Source organism: Dendronephthya gigantea, unplaced genomic scaffold (genome assembly GCF_004324835.1).
Source record: "Dendronephthya gigantea isolate DGI-Jeju-01 unplaced genomic scaffold, DenGig_1.0 000026F, whole genome shotgun sequence".
Classification (NCBI taxonomy): Eukaryota; Metazoa; Cnidaria; class Anthozoa; order Malacalcyonacea; family Nephtheidae; genus Dendronephthya; species Dendronephthya gigantea.
Window position 1 is genome coordinate 840,562 of NW_021163036.1, and position 20,084 is coordinate 860,645.

Here is a 20,084-nt window from a genome sequence, read left to right on the forward strand (position 1 = left end):
TGCTTGGCACATATCAGCCACGCGCCTCGTCTACAAAATAACTATAAAGTTCGGTATAGTTTATATTTACTTGACGCCACCTTTTAAACTAGTTTAATCAGGAAACCGTTGGTCATCGATTTTCGTTGCAGACTTGCAGTGCATGGGGTATTCCAGGATATACCGAGGTATAGACACGATGTACAAGGTAAGACTCAAGAGGATTTATTGTCTTGAGTTCAACTGATTCTAGAATTTTACAGAGAGCAGTTTTTCGTGTCGCCAACTATAACCAAAGTTATATCGACTTACGTCATTAGAAGTCATAAAAAACTCGACGCCGGCGACATTGTTCGTTCGTGAACAACCCGTTAGCAAACCACAGCTATTTCATGCAATTATATAGGCGACAAGCTCGACTTGCATCCGTAGGACCCATATAATATTATAAGAGAAGCGAATAATATATCGACAAATATTGTGGTCGATAGTCAGTTCATTTTTCTCGGAAATCAAGTAGTATACAGTCCGGGTTGTCAGTTGCAAGTTTGTATACTCTATCCCTGTGCATGAGTTTAAATATGTCATTCCGGATGAACAGACAGAAATGCGGAAATAAAACAACAGCTAATTTAAAATTTAATTGCAAGATTGGCGCTTGTCGACTTGATGAAAAACCAACCCCTGTTTTGAACTTCATACTAATCGTCTTCCACTTCCATCTTTAACTATTATAGGTTATCAAAGCAAGTTTTCAACGAATCAGTTATATTTTACCCTGGATTTATGCCCTTTCATTCAGCCAAGGCCAAGGTATAACTAGCTAAAACTCCACTGCTCAGTCAGACTATGAGCCTTTAACAATTATATAAGCTTTATAGCATGTTAAAAGTATGATACAGCAAAAGTCATGAATATATTGAAATTGGTTGTATGATTGTGAAAATGATAGTATAACACATGATTGTGCGATTATTATTTTTGATCCACCAATCAGGAAGCAGGTATATACGCGCCCGAAATGAATTCCATATTTCCGCGCGTCATGTATTATTCTCTATTTAAAATCAGTTGCAGAAATAATTTGAAATTGCTCAATATGTCTTTTGTTTCTTAAAGACAAAGGTATTTTGGTCAAACATACTGAATATTCATGTTATCCCTACGAATACAGTCCATATACAATTGCAAAACTCTTCCAACTAATTCATCACCCTTTCTTAAGATGTTGATTGGCCAAGTGGCAGCTATGGTCTTCCTAAACCCAAGTCAGGATGTCCAATTAGTAAAACGAGCGTATGGAGTAAAGGATGGAGGTTCCAGGACATGGAAGATGATAGTCCGTCAGGTTCGCGTTCCAGACTGTCCAATAATTCACATTTTGACAACGAAATCATTAGATACAAGAATGATATAAACAGGACTTTCTGTATGAAACAAAGTTCAATTGGAGTAGGAACAGATTCCTGGCCTAATGGTAGGATTTATTTCCTAACAGAAATCTATAGTGAGCCTTATTTTAACGTTTCGCGCATAATGCATCAGGGAATTTAAACCTTCGATTCAATGACTTGTACAACAAACCAGGCTTTGCGTACATGTTTTTTTTACCAACAGGTGAATATTGTATTTACAAGAGTGGGATTGAAGCGTGTCCGAAAAATATGTCGTCCGGTTGGGTGTATTGGGACGATGAAGATTATCATAACTACAATAAAAGAGGAGGATCGCTGCCCCAAGGTGTATATAAAAAAAATACCAAAATTCATTACTGTTGCCAAACTAATGGTAAATGGTATGATTCCATTGAGCTACCAGTGAATCGACCGTTTTATTTATTAACATCCAACTCTGTTGAAACTCCAAAATGTCAGATGGTGAAATGGGCAACCAGTCGCTTGGAGTATGTTGTGTTTGATACAAATCATCAAGACAACGCAGATTCTGAAGCAGGAGACCATGTGTTTATTAAGTATAGAAGGAAAATATACTATTGTTACTATGAAGGTACGTGGTAAACCAGCTGAATTTTTAAAAGATTTAACAATTTTCACGGGGTTTTCTCGCCATGCATGAGTAATCCTCCCAAATTTTTACTAAACGCACAAGGTTTAGTAGCGAAATATATGTAATATTGTAAAATGTGGGAAATATAGCCTAGCTAGTGAAGTTGGCAAATTTTGTAGACATTTGTATTCATCGGAAATACCTTTCTCGAATCTGAGAATGAATTTCAATATAAACTAATATAAATGTTGAAAATATGTTTCTGCAGAATCGGCATATTTTGCATACTTGTATTACGCGTAGTAGAGGTTATTAATTTTACACTTTTTTCGATTTCGACTTTGTCAAATGATTGCTATTCCTAGCTGTGATGTCGGATTTCATTCTTTATGCCTAAATCAGAATTTAGCCTGGAATCTGAAATAACTGGACTCATCATCCGAATTCAAATTTTCAACTCGTTGTTTCAGGATTAAACTGAGAGTATGCAAAAGCCAGAAGTTCATCACTTAAAACCTTAGGCAATGTTTCATTCTCTTCCAGGATGCCGTCGCACGATGACAAATATTTCCGACGGTTCGTTCGGATCGTATCCAGCACCAGTTACCGAAATGGATCCTCGTTCCCAGTACTGCTCGTGGCTAATTACCATTCCTACAAAATGCGTCATCTCCTTGAATTTCAGTGAAATGAATATACCCAGCTGTGATGACACGTTTCTAAGAATCTACGATGGTGCTAACGAGAAAGCCCCATTGTTGGGTACATTTTGTGGATCAAATGCAAGCAAACAAGTACAGATTTCCTCATCAACAAATAGTTTATACGTTGTAGCAAATTCAGGGAGGATTGGGGGACGTCTTAGACCAGTTTTTGCTTTTCAAGGCCATTACAGCGGGAGTTTTAAAGATTCAGGTATGCTTTTCGTGAAGAATTGATGTCTTTAGTAATTGTGGATTTCAACTGTTATAGAGACAAAATAAAAATTTAGTTTATAGCTGGAATTACCCGAATTCAAAAGTTCAACTCATTATTAGAAATACTTTCTACATTATGCAATAGACCATTGTTCATAGCCTTGACTTTTATAACGGACATCGATTTATTATGTTATTTCAGGTTTCCGTTGTACAACTGCTCCCAGCGGTCGAGTACCATTTTTTTCGCAAAACTGCTCGTGGCTGATTACCATTCCTGCGACATCCGTTGTTACTTTGAGTTTCAGTGAACTGACTATACCCAACTGTGATGATACATTTCTAAGAATCTACGATGGTGCTAAGGAGAAAGCCCCATTGTTGGGTTCATATTGTGGATCAAATGCAAGCACACAGATCGAGATTACGTCATCAACAAACAGTTTATACGTTGTGGCAAATACTGGAATGCATGGAAAGAATAAAAAGGACGATACATTTCTAAGAATTTACGATGGTGCTAACAAGGAAGCCCCATTATTTGGTACATATTGTGAATCACGATCAAATGCAAGCACGGAAGTCGTCAACATCACATCAGCTGGAAACGCTGTGTATGTTGTGGCAAATTTTGGGAGAAATGGAAAAAATGAAAACCAAGTTTTCTCGTTTCGAGCTCATTTCAGCGGGAGCTTCAAAGATTCAGGTATATTTTCATCACGAATATGACCTTCGGTATCGTTCTTTCCCTAAATTAACCTCAGAGGAAGATTTTTTTGCACTATATTTGTATGTGCCCAGCTTGGCAAGATGGCTTGGCAATCCCCGAAAGAGGCGTATACGTTTTTAAACTAAGTTCAGTTCTTTGGTCCTTTTTATTTTCAGTGAACGAAGACCGTAGTTTAAGCAAACTCGTTATAATATTGTCGATCGTGGGTTTGGGGCTGCTTCTTATCCTCGTCATAATTGTTGTGTTGGTAAAATACAAACGGAGGAATGCAGAAACAAAGTCAATAGTAGCTCCTGTTAATATTCCACTGGAGAAAGTTGAAAATTCAGAGGTTGATCAGGTAACTGTTTTTCATATCATTCTTTAAGAAGATAGACAAGTTAGTCGATAATCTCATTTATATGAAAATAAATAACTTAATGTTCCCAATTCAGAAAAAAAGAGGCGAAATATTTCGCAATAAAAGCACGAACGCGCCTACAAAATTCCTTCTCGAGAGACCATGCGGCTATTTCTTCTTGATGTAATTATATTTTGCGTGGTTAACAGGAACCAGTGTGTTCGGATGATGAAATATCAACTGAATATTACGAAAATGCGCCCGTACACATTAGGAATGCTGAACCAAAGTCAGTAGCTCTTGTCAATATTCCACTGGAGAAAGTTGAAAATTTAGAGGTTGATCAGGTAACTGTTTTTCATATTCTTTAAAGAGATAGACAAGTTAGTCTATAATCTAAGTTATATGGAAATAAATAACTTTATATTCCCAATTCAGAAGAAACGAGGCGAAATATTTCGCATTTCGCCAAAAAAAGCACGAACGCGCCTACGAATTCAAATCCTTTCTCGAGAGACCATGCAGCTATTTTTCCTTGATGTAATTATATTTTGTGTGGTTAACAGGAACCAGTGCGTTCAGATGATGAAATATCAACTGAATATTACGAAAATGCGCCCGTACACATTAGGAATGCTGAACCAAAGTCAGTAGCTCTTGTCAATATTCCACTGGAGAAAGTTGAAAATTTAGAGGTTGACCAGGTAACTGTTTTTCATATTCTTTAAAGAGATAGACAAGTTAGTCTATAATCTAAGTTATATGGAAATAAATAACTTTATATTCCCAATTCAGAAGAAACGAGGCGAAATATTTCGCATTTCGCCAAAAAAAGCACGAACGCGCCTACGAATTCAAATCCTTTCTCGAGAGACCATGCAGCTATTTTTCCTTGATGTAATTATATTTTGTGTGGTTAACAGGAACCAGTGCGTTCAGATGATGAAATATCAACTGAATATTACGAAAATGAGCCCGTACACAGTGACCAAGTGGAAGATGACGCTTACGAAAAAGTAAGCTTGCATTCTCATTCGTTATATTATGCTGATGTCGTAGCAACCGATAACAATACTGAATCGTGGGACGACGTTTACACAGAGTTGGATATAAGCAAACGAGAAAGCGAAAATGAATATCAAGCGTTGGTTAAATTAGCATGATTCTCTTGCCTTCCCTTTTGCTTGAGGTTTTCCAAAGTTTCCTTAAATTTCGTCAGAGAACTAGCGTTACGATTTGATTAGAGATCTGCTTAAGATTAGATCGTTAGGGTTTGTCCTTGGAAATAGGCCGCTGCATGTATTTTTAAAATATATTTTGCTGGTGATCCGAATCATCTGATGCAGTTTCGTCTTTGACTGCCAAGTGTAAATCGGTATGTCGACACTGAATATCATTCTTTATTGGAGAAGATATTTCATTTATTCAGCTAAAGCTCATTCCATACTTATGTGGTATAGATTTTGAACAGTATTTTCAAGATACAATAAATAAGATAAAAGATACTTGCACTAAAAGTTTTGTCCCAAACGATTGTGATAAAGTTCCACCAAAATTTTACGATTTCTTTTATGAAATCACTCGCCCTGGCAGCTAGTCCAACTTTGCAAAATCTTTAAACATCATTCATGGTATCAATCCTTAATTGTGCTCGTGATCGCATGAACAGCTATACTAATCGTACATTTTCACAATTTGCATTTCACACACATGACTGACTTGACTGACTTCACCTTGGTCTATAGCTACATTTCCGTCTACTTATGATTCCACTGAGCAATATCGAATTTTTTAACACAGCAAGCTTAATTTTTTTACACCGCATGTTACCGGCATTCAACATACGGATAAACCCTAACATGACTGACAAAACCATATTACACTCTCCCGTCGCCTTTTCCTACCAAATTCCGACAACCATGCACCTGTGGATATATTTCATACCAAGTATCGCACATATTGTACGTGTTTTCAAACCAGTCATGCAATTATAATTGCTATGGCTATATCGGCCACCTTGTCCACAAAGTCGCGATAAAATTCCTAGATTATATTTACTTGTCGCCATCATTTAAACTTGAATGAACGAGAGGCCGTTGGTGCCTTGAATGGTGGTTGGCTTTTTTTGCAGTGCTTTATTCCTGGATACACCGAGGTGCATGGACACGAATATAAGTTATATAACTCCAATATGTGCAAGGTAAGAGGATTTCAACTGGTATATTTCAACTTAGAATTTTTTTACAGGGAGCGGTTTTTCGTGTTGACAACTATTTGTCATCGACAATTAACCAAAGTTATATCGACGTAATTCGTCAAAAAAGCGACAAAATTGTTCGAGTTTCACGTTATGAATAAGGAAACTCACTAGCGAACGATAGCTATTTGAATTACAAACGACAAGCTCGACTTTTGCATCAGTAGGATAACATATATATAGACAATTATTGCATATTCATATTGTAGTGTGTAAGAAGATTTCTCATTTTTTTTTTGAGGAAATTGAGTTGCAGACAGTCCGGAACACACAAGGATATCAGTTTCAACTTTGCATGGTGATTCTTGATCTCAGGTTGCTGCAAATCCAGTTCGGGGAAATTTCTTGAAACTCCTCGTGTAGGAACTTAAATATGTTATTCCGGAAGTCTTTTCAAATACAAAGATCGCCGCCGGTTGTAGTCAGTTTTGTATGAAATAAATGACCAGACGGAAATAAAACTTAGCCTAAGTTAAAATTTAATTGCAAGATTGGCGTTTGCCGTTATGAAAACCAACCCCTGTCCTGCACTTCATACGAATCGTCTTTCACTTCTATCTTTAACTATTATAGGTTACCAAAGCAAGTTTTCAACGAATTAGTCATATTTTACCCTGGATTTTTGGAATAGCCCTTTCATTCAGCCATGGCCAAGGTATAGTTTAGTTAAATGATGTCCACTGTCAAGTGTTTATATACTGAAGGTCAGACCGTGAGAGTAAAAATAGATGAGATTTTAACAATCAAATGTTTAATATGTCTTTTGTGTCTCAAAAACAAAGACAAATTTTCTTGTCAAATATATTGAGTTTTCATGTTATCCCCACCAATACAGTCCATATACAATTGCGAAACTCTTCCAACTAATTCATCGCATTGTCTTAAGATGTTGATTGGCCAAGTGGTAGCTATGGTCTTCCTAAACCCAAGTCAGGATGTCCAATTAGTAAAACGAGCGTATGGAGTGAAGGATGGAGGTTTCAGGACATGGAAAACAAGGCGTCAACTCAGTTTTTCAGATCAAGATTGTCCAGTGACTCACATTTTGATATCAAAATCATTGGAGAAAAGAGAGATATAAACAGGACTTTTTGTATGAAACAAAACTCTGGTCGAGTACAAAACGTTTTCTGGCCCAGTGGTAAGTTATTTCCGGGATAAATTGGAATTTAAAGTGGAAGTCAAACCTGCATGTAAACAAACGGTTTGTTTACATTTTGAATATCTGTATTTTTGTTTACACATTCTGAATATGAACATAAAACAGGCTTTTAACTGTTGTTGCATACGTACCAATCATTCATGAATGTTTTTCGTATATATCAACAGGTAAATATTGTATTTACAAGAAGGATGGAGCGTGTCCTAAAAATATGGCGTCCGGTTGGGTAAAATGGGACGATGAAAATTATAAAAACCGCAATAAAAAAAGGGGATCGCTGCCCCAAGGTGTATATAATAAAGATACCAAAATTCATTACTGTTGCCAAACTAATGGTAAATGGTATGATTCCATTGAACTACCAGTGAATCGACCGTTTTATTTATTAACATCCAACTCTGTTGACACTCCAAAATGTCAGATGGTCAAATGGGCAACCAGTCGCTTGGAGTATGTTGTGTTTGATACAGAACATTCATCTAAAACGAATTCCCAAGCAGGAAACCACGTGTTTAGGAAGAATAGAAGGATATACTATTGTTACTATGAAGGTACGCTATAAACCAGCCAAAAAGTTTTTCCAGTAAAACCTTGCAAGCGAACTTTCTGTGTATCACACTTGATCCTCGGTGACGAAGAAGATATGGTTTGATTGTTAAAAAGAAGGCAGAAATATAGCTTAGTGATGTTTGGAATCTTTTGAATCTAAAGCTTCTTACCTAAGGCTCAACTCGTTTTGGAGATCTGATACATATTGTTTCATTCTCTTCCAGGATGCCGTCGCACAATGACAAATATTTCCAGAGGTTCGTTCGGATCTTATCCAGCACCAGTCACCGAAATGGATCCTCGTTCGAAATACTGCTCGTGGCTAATTACGACACCTGCAACATCTGTTATTTCCTTGAGTTTCAGTGAAATGACTATACCGAGCTGTGATGACACGTTTCTAAGAATCTACGATGGTGCTAACGAGAAAGCCCGATTGCTGGGTTCATACTGTGGATCAAATGCAAGCACGCAAGTCCAGATTACTTCATCTACAAATCGTTTACACGTCGTGGCAAATTCAGGAAGCATTAGAAACCGCCGAGTTTTTACTTTTCGAGCCCGTTATAGCGAGAGTTCGAAAAGTTCAGGTACGTTTTTTTTTGGAGAGTTTTAAGACACTTCAGGATGAATCTTCATCGATTAGAATATTAATCTAGCTTCTCTTTTCCGCCCCACAAGGCCACAACCACTCTCTGCTGCACATGTACTAGTATCAAACCAAAAGTAATTGTAGACTGATTCCCTTTGGCAATATGCCTTAAATGAAAATTTGGACCCGGATTTAAAATATTCATTTCATTTTTATAGAAGAACTGAAAGCTTACACGATATGCCTAAGAGCATTGTTTATAGCCTTGAATATTTCATAATGAATATACATTCCATTTCAGTACCAGTGGTGGTGGATTCGCCATCCTGTTCGTGGCTGATTACGCTTCCTTCATTTACGATGAAGTTTCAAAAAGTTTACAAGGGTTCTTTGATCAGAGTTAATCCTTTTTTTTTTCATTTTCAGAAGTACGTAGAATAGAAGCAAACCAAGGGATAAGCAAACTCGTTATGATATTGGCAATCGTGGGTTTGGCGCTGGTTCTCATTATCATCATAATTGTTGTGTTGGTAAAATACAAACGGAGGAATGCAGAACCACAGTTAGTAGCTCCTGTCAATATTCCACTGGAGAAAGCTGAAAATTCAGAGGTTGATCAGGTAACTATTCTTCACAACATTCTTTAGGGGCAAGGACCGCGGAACCTTTTAGAAAGGGGGGGGGGGTCACTGACAAACAAGGGCACTTTCTCATATAGCACTATATCACATCAGCTGAATTTAAGGTCTATTGGCAGCTCTTTCTTTCCTTCGTGTCGGCGCGGTCGGCAATCACAGGGACAAAAATAATCCAAAGGGACAGGCCGGCACTGGTCCACAGTCAGAACTCAAATTAGCTTCAACGATGGCAGCTATAATCCCTCACTTGTCTCTCCAGTTTGAATAGAGTTTATACGTGATCCCAATTAAGAAGAAATAAGGCGAAATAATGATACGAATATGGTATTGTGAATGTGCCTTCTTCCTTGATATCATTTCTTCATTTACATGATTAAAACAGAGACCAGCGCGTTCGCACGTTGAAACGCCCAATTACGAAACCACATCAGAAAAGAGTGATGACAGTTATGACACTGTTAACTTTCTGGCCAAATCGCCATTTGATGAAAAAGCTAAAAAGAAGACGGAATCTAATGATGATGTTTATACGGCGTTGGATCTGAAGGAACGGGAAACGGAGAATGATTATGAGAAGTTGTTTAAATGAATTTTTTAACACAGATGGCTTGTCCTTTTGTCATGGCATGATTGAGAAAAACGAATTCTAATTATCCGGGTGACTTTGCATACTTAATTTTCAAAAATTCGTTAGGATTACGGAGATAGGGGGATTAGCCTTCAGATTAGGAGTTTTAATTGAAGTTTTTGAAATATAGGGATCTGGTTAGGAGAATAGATCTTATATTGTGCTTGTGTTGGTAATTCCAGTGATAAATCTTTGAATATTTCACTGAAAATTCGAACTATCGTATTTAGTATGTAATGAAATTCAAGCAAATCACACGTTATATATCCGGGAATTCTCGCGAGCACTGAGATTCCTTTATCACACAATTCCTTGAAAATAATGTAGCACCTAGCAGCTTCTAAATTAAAGAATTTAGGCAATTGAAAAAGAAAATTATTTTCTAAAGTGGTAGCACTGATATAGATTTTTCAAATTATTTATTAGAAAGTAGAAATTAGAATAGTAAAACTGTAAAATAGCAGTTAGAGTTGAATTTCGAAGAGTTTTGAGGTACGTTTTTCTTTTTTTTCTGCAACTATAGATTTTCAGTTGTTTTTCATACGATTTTCACTGCAGCAATTAGGTTATTAACAGGGATTTCAAAATATATGAACATGTAAATTTTACACTTCCATACATACACGTTCCTCTGTAGTCAAGGCGATTTAAACGTGCTCGTTGAGTTTAGCAGTAATTTCAAATCTAACTCTAAATATGCAGGAGTCAATCCCATTCTCATAAATCAGTTTATAACCCCTTTGTTTTCCATCCCCTGGTATTCTAGAATAAAGAATGCTACAACCTCTTCTTCAAGTCTTAAAACAAATTATGTTTGCCTTCAATTTATAGAACCGTGGTTGTCTGATAAGAAAGAATATATATCAATAATTCATCATGAAATGTTCTGTGTTTATTGCAACCAGTGCAGATGGTTATATTGCAACCAAAGATGGAGGTGTTGACTGGCTTGAAAATGCAGGATATCCTGATGTCGACATGAGCCAGCACCCAGACATGAGCTTGAAGAATTACATGGCTACTGTAGACTGCTTGGTTATGGGTCGAAACTGCATGGAAAAAATCTCTTCCTTCAATCTAACGCCCGAGCAGTGGCCCTATGGTGACGCTCGTGTATTTGCTCTTAGCAATTCCGTTAAAGTCCCTCCTGACAATTTGAAAGACAAGGTTGAGGTTGTCCCTGGTGATATACCAGCATTGGTATCAAGGTTGAAAAGCGAAGGTTTCAAGCATGTGTACGTTGATGGAGGCTCAATAATCACATCTTTTCTCAACCTAGGGCTCATTAACGAAATGACAATTTCACGTGCACCCATTCTGCTTGGCGATGGCATACCTTTAATTGGAAAGCTGAACAAACACATCAAACTGCTAGAACCTCAAGCCAAGGCATTTCCAAATGGTTTTGTTCAAGAGAAATATAAAGTCAGTTATGAATAACAAAGCTGTAGTAACTAAATCTTCTCACACCACCTCAAGTAAAGAAACAATAAAGAAATTTGCACAGAATTGCTGTAAATTTGAGGTGTAATTGTATATTTTCAATTTAACTCGAATTTTTGGGAGTTGCAGAAAAATGCAGGCCACTCACAAATCAGGTTCCAATGTAAGGCTACCCATATCCTACCCTGGTATAGTTCAAGCTCAGGGTAGTTCAGATTTTTATTGGTGCCAGATGGTATCCCAAGAGACTCTAAATTCCCCATATGACCCCTGGTGATACCCCATTTGACCTCATTGTCGTCGTCAGGTTGCTACGGGCAACGAGAGTGTTTATAAAGCGCCTGTTTTTGCACAGCGGTATACCTCATTCCGCATTAAAAATGGCGGCTTTGAAAACGGAAAAATGAAAAAATTGCAGATTTTCCAGTCGGAATTTAAGCTCATGTAACCTGTTACATTTCTAGAAATGGTCTCTTTGAAAGGGAAAGCTAAAGAACGTTATAACTAGTGTGATCTACGCGAAATTTTTATTGAAGAAAAGCGCTTGATTCGGTCCGATCCTTCCAACAGCGAAATGGTTAGTGCGATTCTTGACTCGTATAATTTAATCTTTTGTTTTTAATACGTCTGTCATCGCAAGTCATATATATTCCTCCAAGAAAAAGCTTTGTTTAAACAGCGAGGGTGTCGGTTTGACCGAACTATGTGCTGTCTAGTGTCAAAACTATCAGGAATATACTAGTTTTGTTGATGCATGACATGATGACAATTAAACTATCACGTATTTCCATCAGACCGACGTATGTACTTTCACAATAGATTATAGATATTTCAAATATACAAATACACTCTCTTATTGTGTACATTTCATTTAAGTCTAAAAAGAAGGCTGAAGAGAGCGTCAAAGTCATCATAAGATGTCGGCCAATGAATCAAAAAGAAGTTGGCCAAGGTTTTGAAAGGTTTGTCTCTCTGGTGTTGTTGCATAGAAGATATTCCCCTGTTCTATACTGTTTGAGCATTGTGTATTTTGTTGCTACATTATAGGGTGGTTGAAATGGACTCTAAAAGAGGTCACATCTCATTGAAGAATCCTCAGAAGCTTGGAGAACCGCCAAAGGAGTTCACATTTGATGCCATCTATGACTGGAAGTAAGTTGGAACATTTTTCCCCAATTTCTCTTCTCAAATTGAACGTGTCACTGAAATAAGCCTTGTTGTACTGCAATCGGGGTGACAAGATACCCTTGTTGCCAGTAACATAACAATGAGAGGTAAAGCAATTTGCCATCAGATATAATATATCTCCAATAGGTAGTTAACCAATGCTTAATTTTATTTTCCAGCTCAATCCAGCGTGATCTTTATGAGGAAAGTTTTCGTAGTCTGGTTGAATCTGTACTTGGAGGCTATAATGGTAGGACAATTCTTGTTGATACTTTGAATTCTTCTTTCATCGACCCACTGGCTGACAATTCTCCACATGTTCATAATTAACACTCTGCTTCATCTATTGCAAGACAAGTTAATTGCTTGGTAGAAGAGAACAGCCCAAATTATTCATGACATTGATTGAAAAGTTTCTTGTCCAATCACCAAAAAGTCTTATTTGACAAATCATCTCTGGTTAGGAAATATGATCAAAGTAATTCTAATTGTTATTGGAATTCATGATATATTAACTGTGGTTATTTATTTAGGCACAATATTTGCATATGGTCAAACAGGCACAGGAAAAACCTACACTATGGAAGGTCAGTGATATATACTTGCAGCTATTGATGAATGTCCTATAAGATCCCAAATTATCCAAAAATAAGCTCCTTTGTAGTAAAGTAAAACTTGGGAACACCTGTTTCATCTCAATTTACCACCTATTCATCAGTGTCGTTCCTTTCATTGTTTACTGCCATGATTTCAGGTGTTCGGTCCGATCCAGAACTACGTGGTGTTATTCCAAACTCATTTGATCACATATTCAAACATATTGCCAGAACTCATGACCAACAATATTTGGTCAGAGCTTCATATTTGGAAATTTACCAGGTGAATACAAATGGTTTGCTTTGGCAGGGCTAAGGATTGAAACTTCACTGTGGTTGCCAACTCATACAGGCTGCTGTATATTTTTCACATTTTGTAGTTTATAACTTGTATGTAACATAATGCTCTCTCAAGATATTGTACACCATATAATGACATAACTAATTATCTTGTTGCAAAACCATGAAATTATCATTAAAAAATAGCCAAGTGTGGTTCAGTATGCTAGATCACAAGTATAAAAGGTATAATCGTCAATTACTTTAGGAAGAAATAAGGGATTTACTGGCGAAAGATCAGAAAAAACGTCTGGAGTTGAAAGAACGGCCCGATACAGGCATTTATGTGAAGGTATTAAACTCTTCTTTCGTGTTATCTGGGAACCATTTCTGTCTAAATTTGCCAACCTTGATCACCCCTTGCCAACTGTCAATCTTGAGCAACTATATCATCAAACCTTGAGATTGAGCCGGAAGAGGTTTCGGCACGGTGGCCCTCTTTTACCTTTGTTAGAGGGTGGATAGAATTTTCCTGTTCTGTTCAACAATTCTGCACTGTCTGATTAGAGATTGCATGTTCTCTCTTTAGGATTTACAATCATTTGTTTGCAAAAGTGTGAAGGAAATCGAACATGTGATGAGCGTTGGTAATCAGAACAGAGCTGTGGGGTAAGTTGATTTCATGATTACAGTAATCTTTAACCTAATCCTTCAGTGTTAATATAGTTGCCTGTAAGGGTTATATACAAGGGTCAGATGGAGGATAAAATTCAGATTATATTCATTGATTTTGCACATGGAAATCAGGAAATACCACCGATAAATGTGGCGTCAGCACTCGTTTTCACACGACAGAAAGACATACGACTATCGGTTGTATGGAAGAGTCTTGGACGGCACTAACTCCCTTTAGTAACATTGTGATTTCTTTTCCTAGAGCGACCAACATGAACGAACATTCTTCAAGATCACACGCAATCTTTATTATAACTATCGAATGCAGCGAGGTAGGTTTCAACTATGCTCTGGGTGAGACTAAGTTAAGCGCTTTCCAAGCCTAAGCCCCCGTCTGTCCCGCTTTCCTCTATAACATCAACTATAACTCCAGCTATTCAACAGCCAGAAACCGGATGGTGAAAAAGCCTTTATTGACTTTATAGGAAGGACCTGATGGTGAATGCCATATTCGCGTCGGGAAACTGAATTTGGTTGACTTGGCTGGCAGTGAAAGACAGGCCAAGACCGGAGCTGCGGTTAGTTTAACACTTCCACGAATGGTTTTACGAGGATTATCGGTTTCTTAGACTTGAACTAAAATTATAGAATTGAATGCTGGATAGTTTTTTCCACTTCCTCGTGACGGGTGTTTTCAGATTTTCCAAGACATGCTTATGAAATTTCTCGCTGCAGGGTACACGACTGAAAGAAGCGACAAAGATCAATCTTTCGCTGTCTGCTTTGGGAAATGTCATTTCGGCTTTGGTAGGTGAACGCGGTTTACTACTTCCTTAGGGCACAGCTGCCTTCATTGGCTTAATTGTTACGTACACCATTCATGGGTCACGGTTTTAAGTTCTCGTCTGTGAAATTTGGCATAAAACAGGTTGTGCCATGTCGAGGCAAACACCAACAGAATTTTCAACTTGAGACTCATGAAAAAACTGTCTACGTTTTCTTGATACATCCTGTTTGCTGGATTTCAGCTTAAAGGCTATTCCCAGACATCTGTTAACGAAGTATAATTTTTCTCCACAAACTTCTAGGTTGATGGCAAGAGCACACACATTCCATACCGTGACTCCAAACTCACCCGCTTGTTACAAGGTACACTGTTAGGATTACTAATCATAATCATACAACTAATCATAGTTTCAAATAATCTGTACTTCAGTATATTACATCATTAGCTAATAAAATCATTGCTCCATTTACTTGTAATAATTTCGCTGCTGATGCTTTGAATGAGTTTCAAGGGGCGCTCAGAAGTGTGGTTTATCCCTCTTCATCCACCTTCACGAGTTCCCTCCTTGTCTCCCCTGTCTGATTTACTATTTTAATATTTCCAGATTCTCTTGGAGGAAACGCCAAAACAGTTATGGTTGCCAACATGGTGAGTTCAAATGTGTTACTTATTTCCTCAGCTAGCTTCCCATATGCTGTACTTTTTCATTTACACAATTCTGTTCATCAACCAGGGTCCAGCAAGTTACAATTATGAGGAGACCTTAACCACACTGAGGTATGTATGTTCATTCAAATTGAACCTTTCTATAACTCATAGTTTCCTACAATACTTAAGAAACAGACATTACCATTTACCAATCCATCCAGCGAACTTGTTAGGGCCTTGCCATTAAGCCAGGGGCAGGGTAGTATCGGGATTCCAGGAATATATTTTATTATTACGCGTCACCTGGCTGAATGGGGTGTAATCGAAGCATCTTATCTCCTGCAGATATGCCAATCGAGCAAAGAACATCAAGAACAAGCCCAAAATTAACGAAGATCCAAAGGACGCCTTGCTTCGAGAATTTCAAGAAGAGATTGCACGGTAAGCATTTGATGGTTGTAGTTACCATCTAGGAGTGATCAGGAGTGATTGTATCACAGAGACGTCTTTCTCATTTGATACCATAAGCTCTTGTGTACCGCGACTTTCCTGAACTCTTCTAAACTCTATTTCTGTCAGGTTAAAGAATGAACTACAAAAACGTGGGCCAGGCGGAAAGGGGGGTGGTAAAAAACGAGGTAAGGGTAGTACAGTTATCGTTCCTGTAAAACCGCCGTTGTCTTCCACACGGAAACTAACCAGCTTGTAGAATCCAAGCGTTCACCGCGGGTCGGTAGAAGAAACTAGATCTAGACGCTCTAGAGGGCTCCCTCTAGGGAGAGGCCCAATTTCAATTTTCAAGTTTATTAGAAATTTATCGGGCACATTTACATCCGGAATAATTATGGTCTTGTTATTTAATTCGGTGATCTTGTAATGCATAAAATGCCTCGTCTGTCGAATTTTCCACGCAAATAACAGAGGAATTCAAAGAATAGAAAACCTACTCGCAGACTGGGATTGGGTATCCTGAGTTTCTAACCGCACCGAAAATCTCTATTCTTAGGTGGTGGTGGAACTGGTGGCAGCGGTGGAGAGGGTGATGATGACGATGATGAAGAAAACGAAGAAGATATGATGAAGAAAGCTCAAAATCAGCTGGAAGAAGAGAAGAAAGCTTTGTTAGAAAACCACAGCTTAATGGCAGAGGTATACAGCAATTTTTTTTTCTATGTAGGTTATATTTTCAGCGAGAATGATATATTTGAGACCAATTTGTGTCGATATTTCGACGTTTTAGGAAAGAGAAAAATTGATGAACCAAATTCAGAAGAAATCAGAACAGCTCAAGAAACGACAAGATGAGCAAGCCGCTCTGAACGCTAAGATAAAGGTGGGTCAGTGTATTGTTTTTAAATGGTCGAATTTCACTTTTGATTTGTGCGATGCCGTAAGGATTTAAAACATGACTTTAATACGTGAGTTTAAGAACCGTTTCAATTTCCAAAGCAGTTGTGTTAAATGCTTTGCTAATGACGTGATATTGATGTTCAGATGATGGAAAGCAAACTACTCGTTGGCGGGAAAAGTATTGTTGACAAAACAAGCGAACAAGAAAGAGCATTAGAGGAACGAAGAAGAGAATTGGCTGAGCAGCGGGTAAGGGAGCGTTTTGGCGGGAAAAATTCAATTTTATATTTTTTACTTCTTCCTTCACGCCGAGATGTATTTGTTCGAATATAAACGGCAAAAAATGACATGTTTTGTTTCATATTGGGGCTGTTCACAGCTGTTCATGTAAATTAGTGTTATAGTAATGGCTCAAGCGAATATTTTCAGGCTCGAGAACGAGAAATGCTGCAGCAATTGGAGGAGAAAGATGGCGAATCATTGCAAATGAACAAAACACATTCATCACTGCAAGAAGAAGTCGATATTAAAACCAAGAAATTAAAGAAGGTAGAGACGAGTTAAGAGTTTGCTAGCCGGGCAGTTATGTACTCAGGCATATTCCGTTGTGATAACATAAAGCTAATGAAAATTTGCCTTTATACACGCGGTCAGCGCATAGCGGGCTCGCTTTACGATTTATTTTGATGCCACTATATGGTCGTAATGTCAAGGCTGTTTAAGATCTGTTTTAAAGCTTCTTCATAGACTTTTTGAGGCTGCTTTATGGTCTCTTTTAAAGCGGCTTTGTGGACTATTTTAAGGTTTCTTTATCGTTAGGTCACTTCATGGTCAATTCTTCTTGAAAGTGTATTTTGAGGGCTGATCTAATTGATACTACTTATAAAAGACTATATTATGCTTGATATAGTCATAGTCTGGTTCGATATCTTCGTCATATGAAGGAAGAATAACAACATCTCGTTATTTCTTGCAGGTCTATGGCAAACTACAGCAAGTCAAAGCAGAGATCACTGACCTGCAAGAGGAATACGTCACACAACGACAACAACTTGAACAGCAACAAGAAGACCTCGACCGGGATTTAAAATTCAAGTAAGTTTATCTTCTCAATCTAGCAAAATGCGGTAAAGAATAGCAAAAACACGAACTCTTCTTTATCTTTTGTCCAGATTGCTACTTCTGGAGAACTTCATGCCCCCGGAGGAGCGGGAAAAGATATCCAAGAGATGCATTTATGACGAGGAGAATGACCAATGGAAATTAAAACCAATCGCAGAGAATAAAACGTAAGTTTTATACATTTTGATTTGGTCACTTGACTTCTTCAGTTGAGCACTCGACTTCTACAGTTATGTTGGAATTCATTACTCTCCTGATGAAGGCCCTTAGGCTTAGACTGCACCTTACCCGTCCATCAATGCGTTTTAAACGTAGGGAAACAATGACCAAGAGGCCTGTATCTGCGATCGGAAATCGCCGAGCGATCTCGGAATACGCTCGTGTGGCGGCAGCACTTGGTGGTAACCCGCGTTATAAGGTAATGTTTTCCGTTTGATTCTATTCCGTTTCATTCTATTCATGTCCATAACTTACAGTACATAGGCACAGGGGACTTGAAATCTTTATTTGACATTACTTCGATTGTTGAATTTTGCGAAGTTCAATGCGTTTTACCCTGATTTGTCGTTTTGTAGGCGGAGAACATAATTCAGATCGAACTAGACCTGCCAAACAGGACAACGAAGGATTACGAGGGACCTGCGGTAGCACCCAGGGTGCAAGCAGCGTTAGATGCAGCTCTTCAAGATGAGGAGGACATCACGTTAGATGCTAAGTATGGATCACTGATATTTACGAATGCCGGAAATGTTGTAAAATTTCGAGACCTAATTAACTTGACCTAAACTTAAGAAAAACTGACAAAAGGGCGTGGTCGAGATAGACATTGAACCTCTCGGAAAGATTATGGGACGAGGGCGGAAGGGGTGGGGTCACTTGTCTCATCTGTCCACATATGCCTTTTTCCTTTCTCCAGTGCATTTTTCCAAAAACTGTTGTATGACCATAAGTTTGATCTTTCATTTTTCTAGTGCGCTTCTCAGTAGGACAAATGTAAAATCGAAACGAAAAGACAAACAAAAAACGAGGTAAGAACAATGGAAGAAAAATCCAGCCAACTGAAGCACGCCATCACCACAGACGAACGAACCAGAAAGTACACTTCATTATTAAGTAACTTTATTCTTTAGTAACTTTATATTTAATTGGTTCAATGGCTAAATAGCTAAGTGAAGCCCGCTTTTTGAAAGCACCAAGATGGCGGGTGACGTCTCTTTGACTTGTCCTTATGACTTATGAAATAATCCATCAAGCCAATGTGAGACACATTAAGCCAATCACAACATTAAATCTTTAGTTCCAAGATAGCGGTTATTTCATGGGTCTTTTTAGACCTATGCTTGACTATATAAAGAGCAGTGACACATCAGCCAATCAGAGCACTGTATCTGGATTACCAAGATAGCAACGAGGCCTTAAAAATTTGATTTCTATTTTTTTTATCTGGTCAGGCCTTATAGCCACTGAGCTCGATCAGAAGATTTGTCCCATAATTCCAGTCATGATTTCGTTCTTTTTCAACAGGAGCAGAAGCAAGAGACCCGAGACGGTAGATTCTCCAGAGTCTTCTCAGAGCGAGATGTTTCCTAAAGCTCGTGGGCTGGTATCGAAACAACAGCGATACTAAACAGATACGAATTTTAATTATTTATTTAAATCAGAATTATAATGTACAGTTTATAATTACTTCCAAGATCTTAATTTATTGCCCTATTGAAAATAGTGTTTTATAAAAGGTATTAATAAGGAATTCAGGACTGCTAGCACAATGCTTGTTAAACTGTTTGAATTGAAACTGGTGCGGCGTTATGTTCTAATTAAACATGGCAATTTCAACGTGTGTGTTTAAATATTTTAATGTTTAGAAATAGCAGATTTTAGATTTATGACTAAGCAAATATCGCGTCCTGACAGGTAACTTTTATACAATAGATAAAAGTGCAATCAAGTTCAAAAAAAATTCCATAGAGTAATCCTCTCCTCACAAAATAGGAGAGGGGCCAACACAATTTTCTTCACAATCCACCGTTGCCACCTAGTTTTGAGGGTTTAAAAAACATGCCGAGGAAAGTACACCTTAAAAATTAAGTCGATGTGTGAATAGCTGATACCAAAAGCCGTCAGAAAATCTTGAAAAAGATTATGTAACTGAATATTATTCTTTTTTTGTATACACTTAAGTTAAGACAGTGCAGTAGAACAGACAAAAATGCGGTAG

The 20,084-nt window shown here is 37.8% G+C and overlaps 2 protein-coding genes across 3 annotated transcripts; both read left to right on the plus strand.

Moving 5' to 3' along the window:
* Positions 1 to 1,830: 1,830 nt before the first annotated feature.
* Positions 1,831 to 10,199, plus strand: LOC114522985. 2 transcript variants are annotated; one of them, XM_028543774.1, is made up of 15 exons: positions 1,831 to 1,986; positions 2,530 to 2,901; positions 3,106 to 3,609; positions 3,789 to 3,973; positions 4,183 to 4,320; positions 4,540 to 4,677; positions 4,897 to 4,989; positions 6,105 to 6,173; positions 6,472 to 6,528; positions 6,804 to 6,885; positions 7,117 to 7,371; positions 7,560 to 7,943; positions 8,166 to 8,531; positions 8,960 to 9,153; positions 9,554 to 10,199. In XM_028543774.1, exons 1-15 carry the CDS (start codon positions 1,854 to 1,856, stop codon positions 9,758 to 9,760), a joined length of 3,177 nt encoding a protein of 1,058 aa, XP_028399575.1. In that variant the 5' UTR covers positions 1,831 to 1,853; the 3' UTR covers positions 9,761 to 10,199. The 2 variants fall into 2 exon arrangements, with proteins under 2 accessions (XP_028399575.1, XP_028399576.1); XM_028543775.1 differs by lacking the exon at positions 6,472 to 6,528.
* A 1,033-nt stretch (positions 10,200 to 11,232) lies between these two features.
* LOC114522986 (kinesin-II 95 kDa subunit-like) lies at positions 11,233 to 19,688 on the plus strand. Its single transcript, XM_028543776.1, has 27 exons — positions 11,233 to 11,324; positions 11,707 to 11,819; positions 12,119 to 12,204; positions 12,290 to 12,394; positions 12,589 to 12,659; positions 12,943 to 12,996; positions 13,164 to 13,288; positions 13,553 to 13,636; positions 13,874 to 13,953; positions 14,222 to 14,291; positions 14,445 to 14,537; positions 14,695 to 14,766; positions 15,048 to 15,108; positions 15,351 to 15,394; positions 15,480 to 15,523; positions 15,740 to 15,835; positions 15,974 to 16,032; positions 16,401 to 16,543; positions 16,635 to 16,727; positions 16,889 to 16,993; positions 17,174 to 17,293; positions 17,721 to 17,839; positions 17,917 to 18,033; positions 18,182 to 18,284; positions 18,442 to 18,581; positions 18,838 to 18,894; positions 19,391 to 19,688. Exons 2-27 carry the CDS (start codon positions 11,817 to 11,819, stop codon positions 19,491 to 19,493), a joined length of 2,247 nt encoding a protein of 748 aa, XP_028399577.1. The 5' UTR covers positions 11,233 to 11,324; positions 11,707 to 11,816; the 3' UTR covers positions 19,494 to 19,688.
* Positions 19,689 to 20,084: the final 396 nt, after the last annotated feature.

Bases quoted from the DNA above. Each gene is read 5' to 3' on its own strand.
- LOC114522985 (XM_028543774.1), top strand. From the start codon at position 1,854: ATGGTGAAATGGGCAACCAGTCGCTTGGAGTATGTTGTGTTTGATACA. The intron at 6,529-6,803 runs GTGATTCTTGAT...TAACTATTATAG, and splicing joins ATCAGTTTCAACTTTGCATG to GTTACCAAAGCAAGTTTTCA. The intron at 9,154-9,553 runs GTAACTATTCTT...TGATTAAAACAG, and splicing joins AAAATTCAGAGGTTGATCAG to AGACCAGCGCGTTCGCACGT.
- LOC114522986 (XM_028543776.1), top strand. The intron at 16,728-16,888 runs GTGGGTCAGTGT...ATTGATGTTCAG, and splicing joins CTCTGAACGCTAAGATAAAG to ATGATGGAAAGCAAACTACT. The intron at 18,582-18,837 runs GTATGGATCACT...TCATTTTTCTAG, and splicing joins GACATCACGTTAGATGCTAA to TGCGCTTCTCAGTAGGACAA.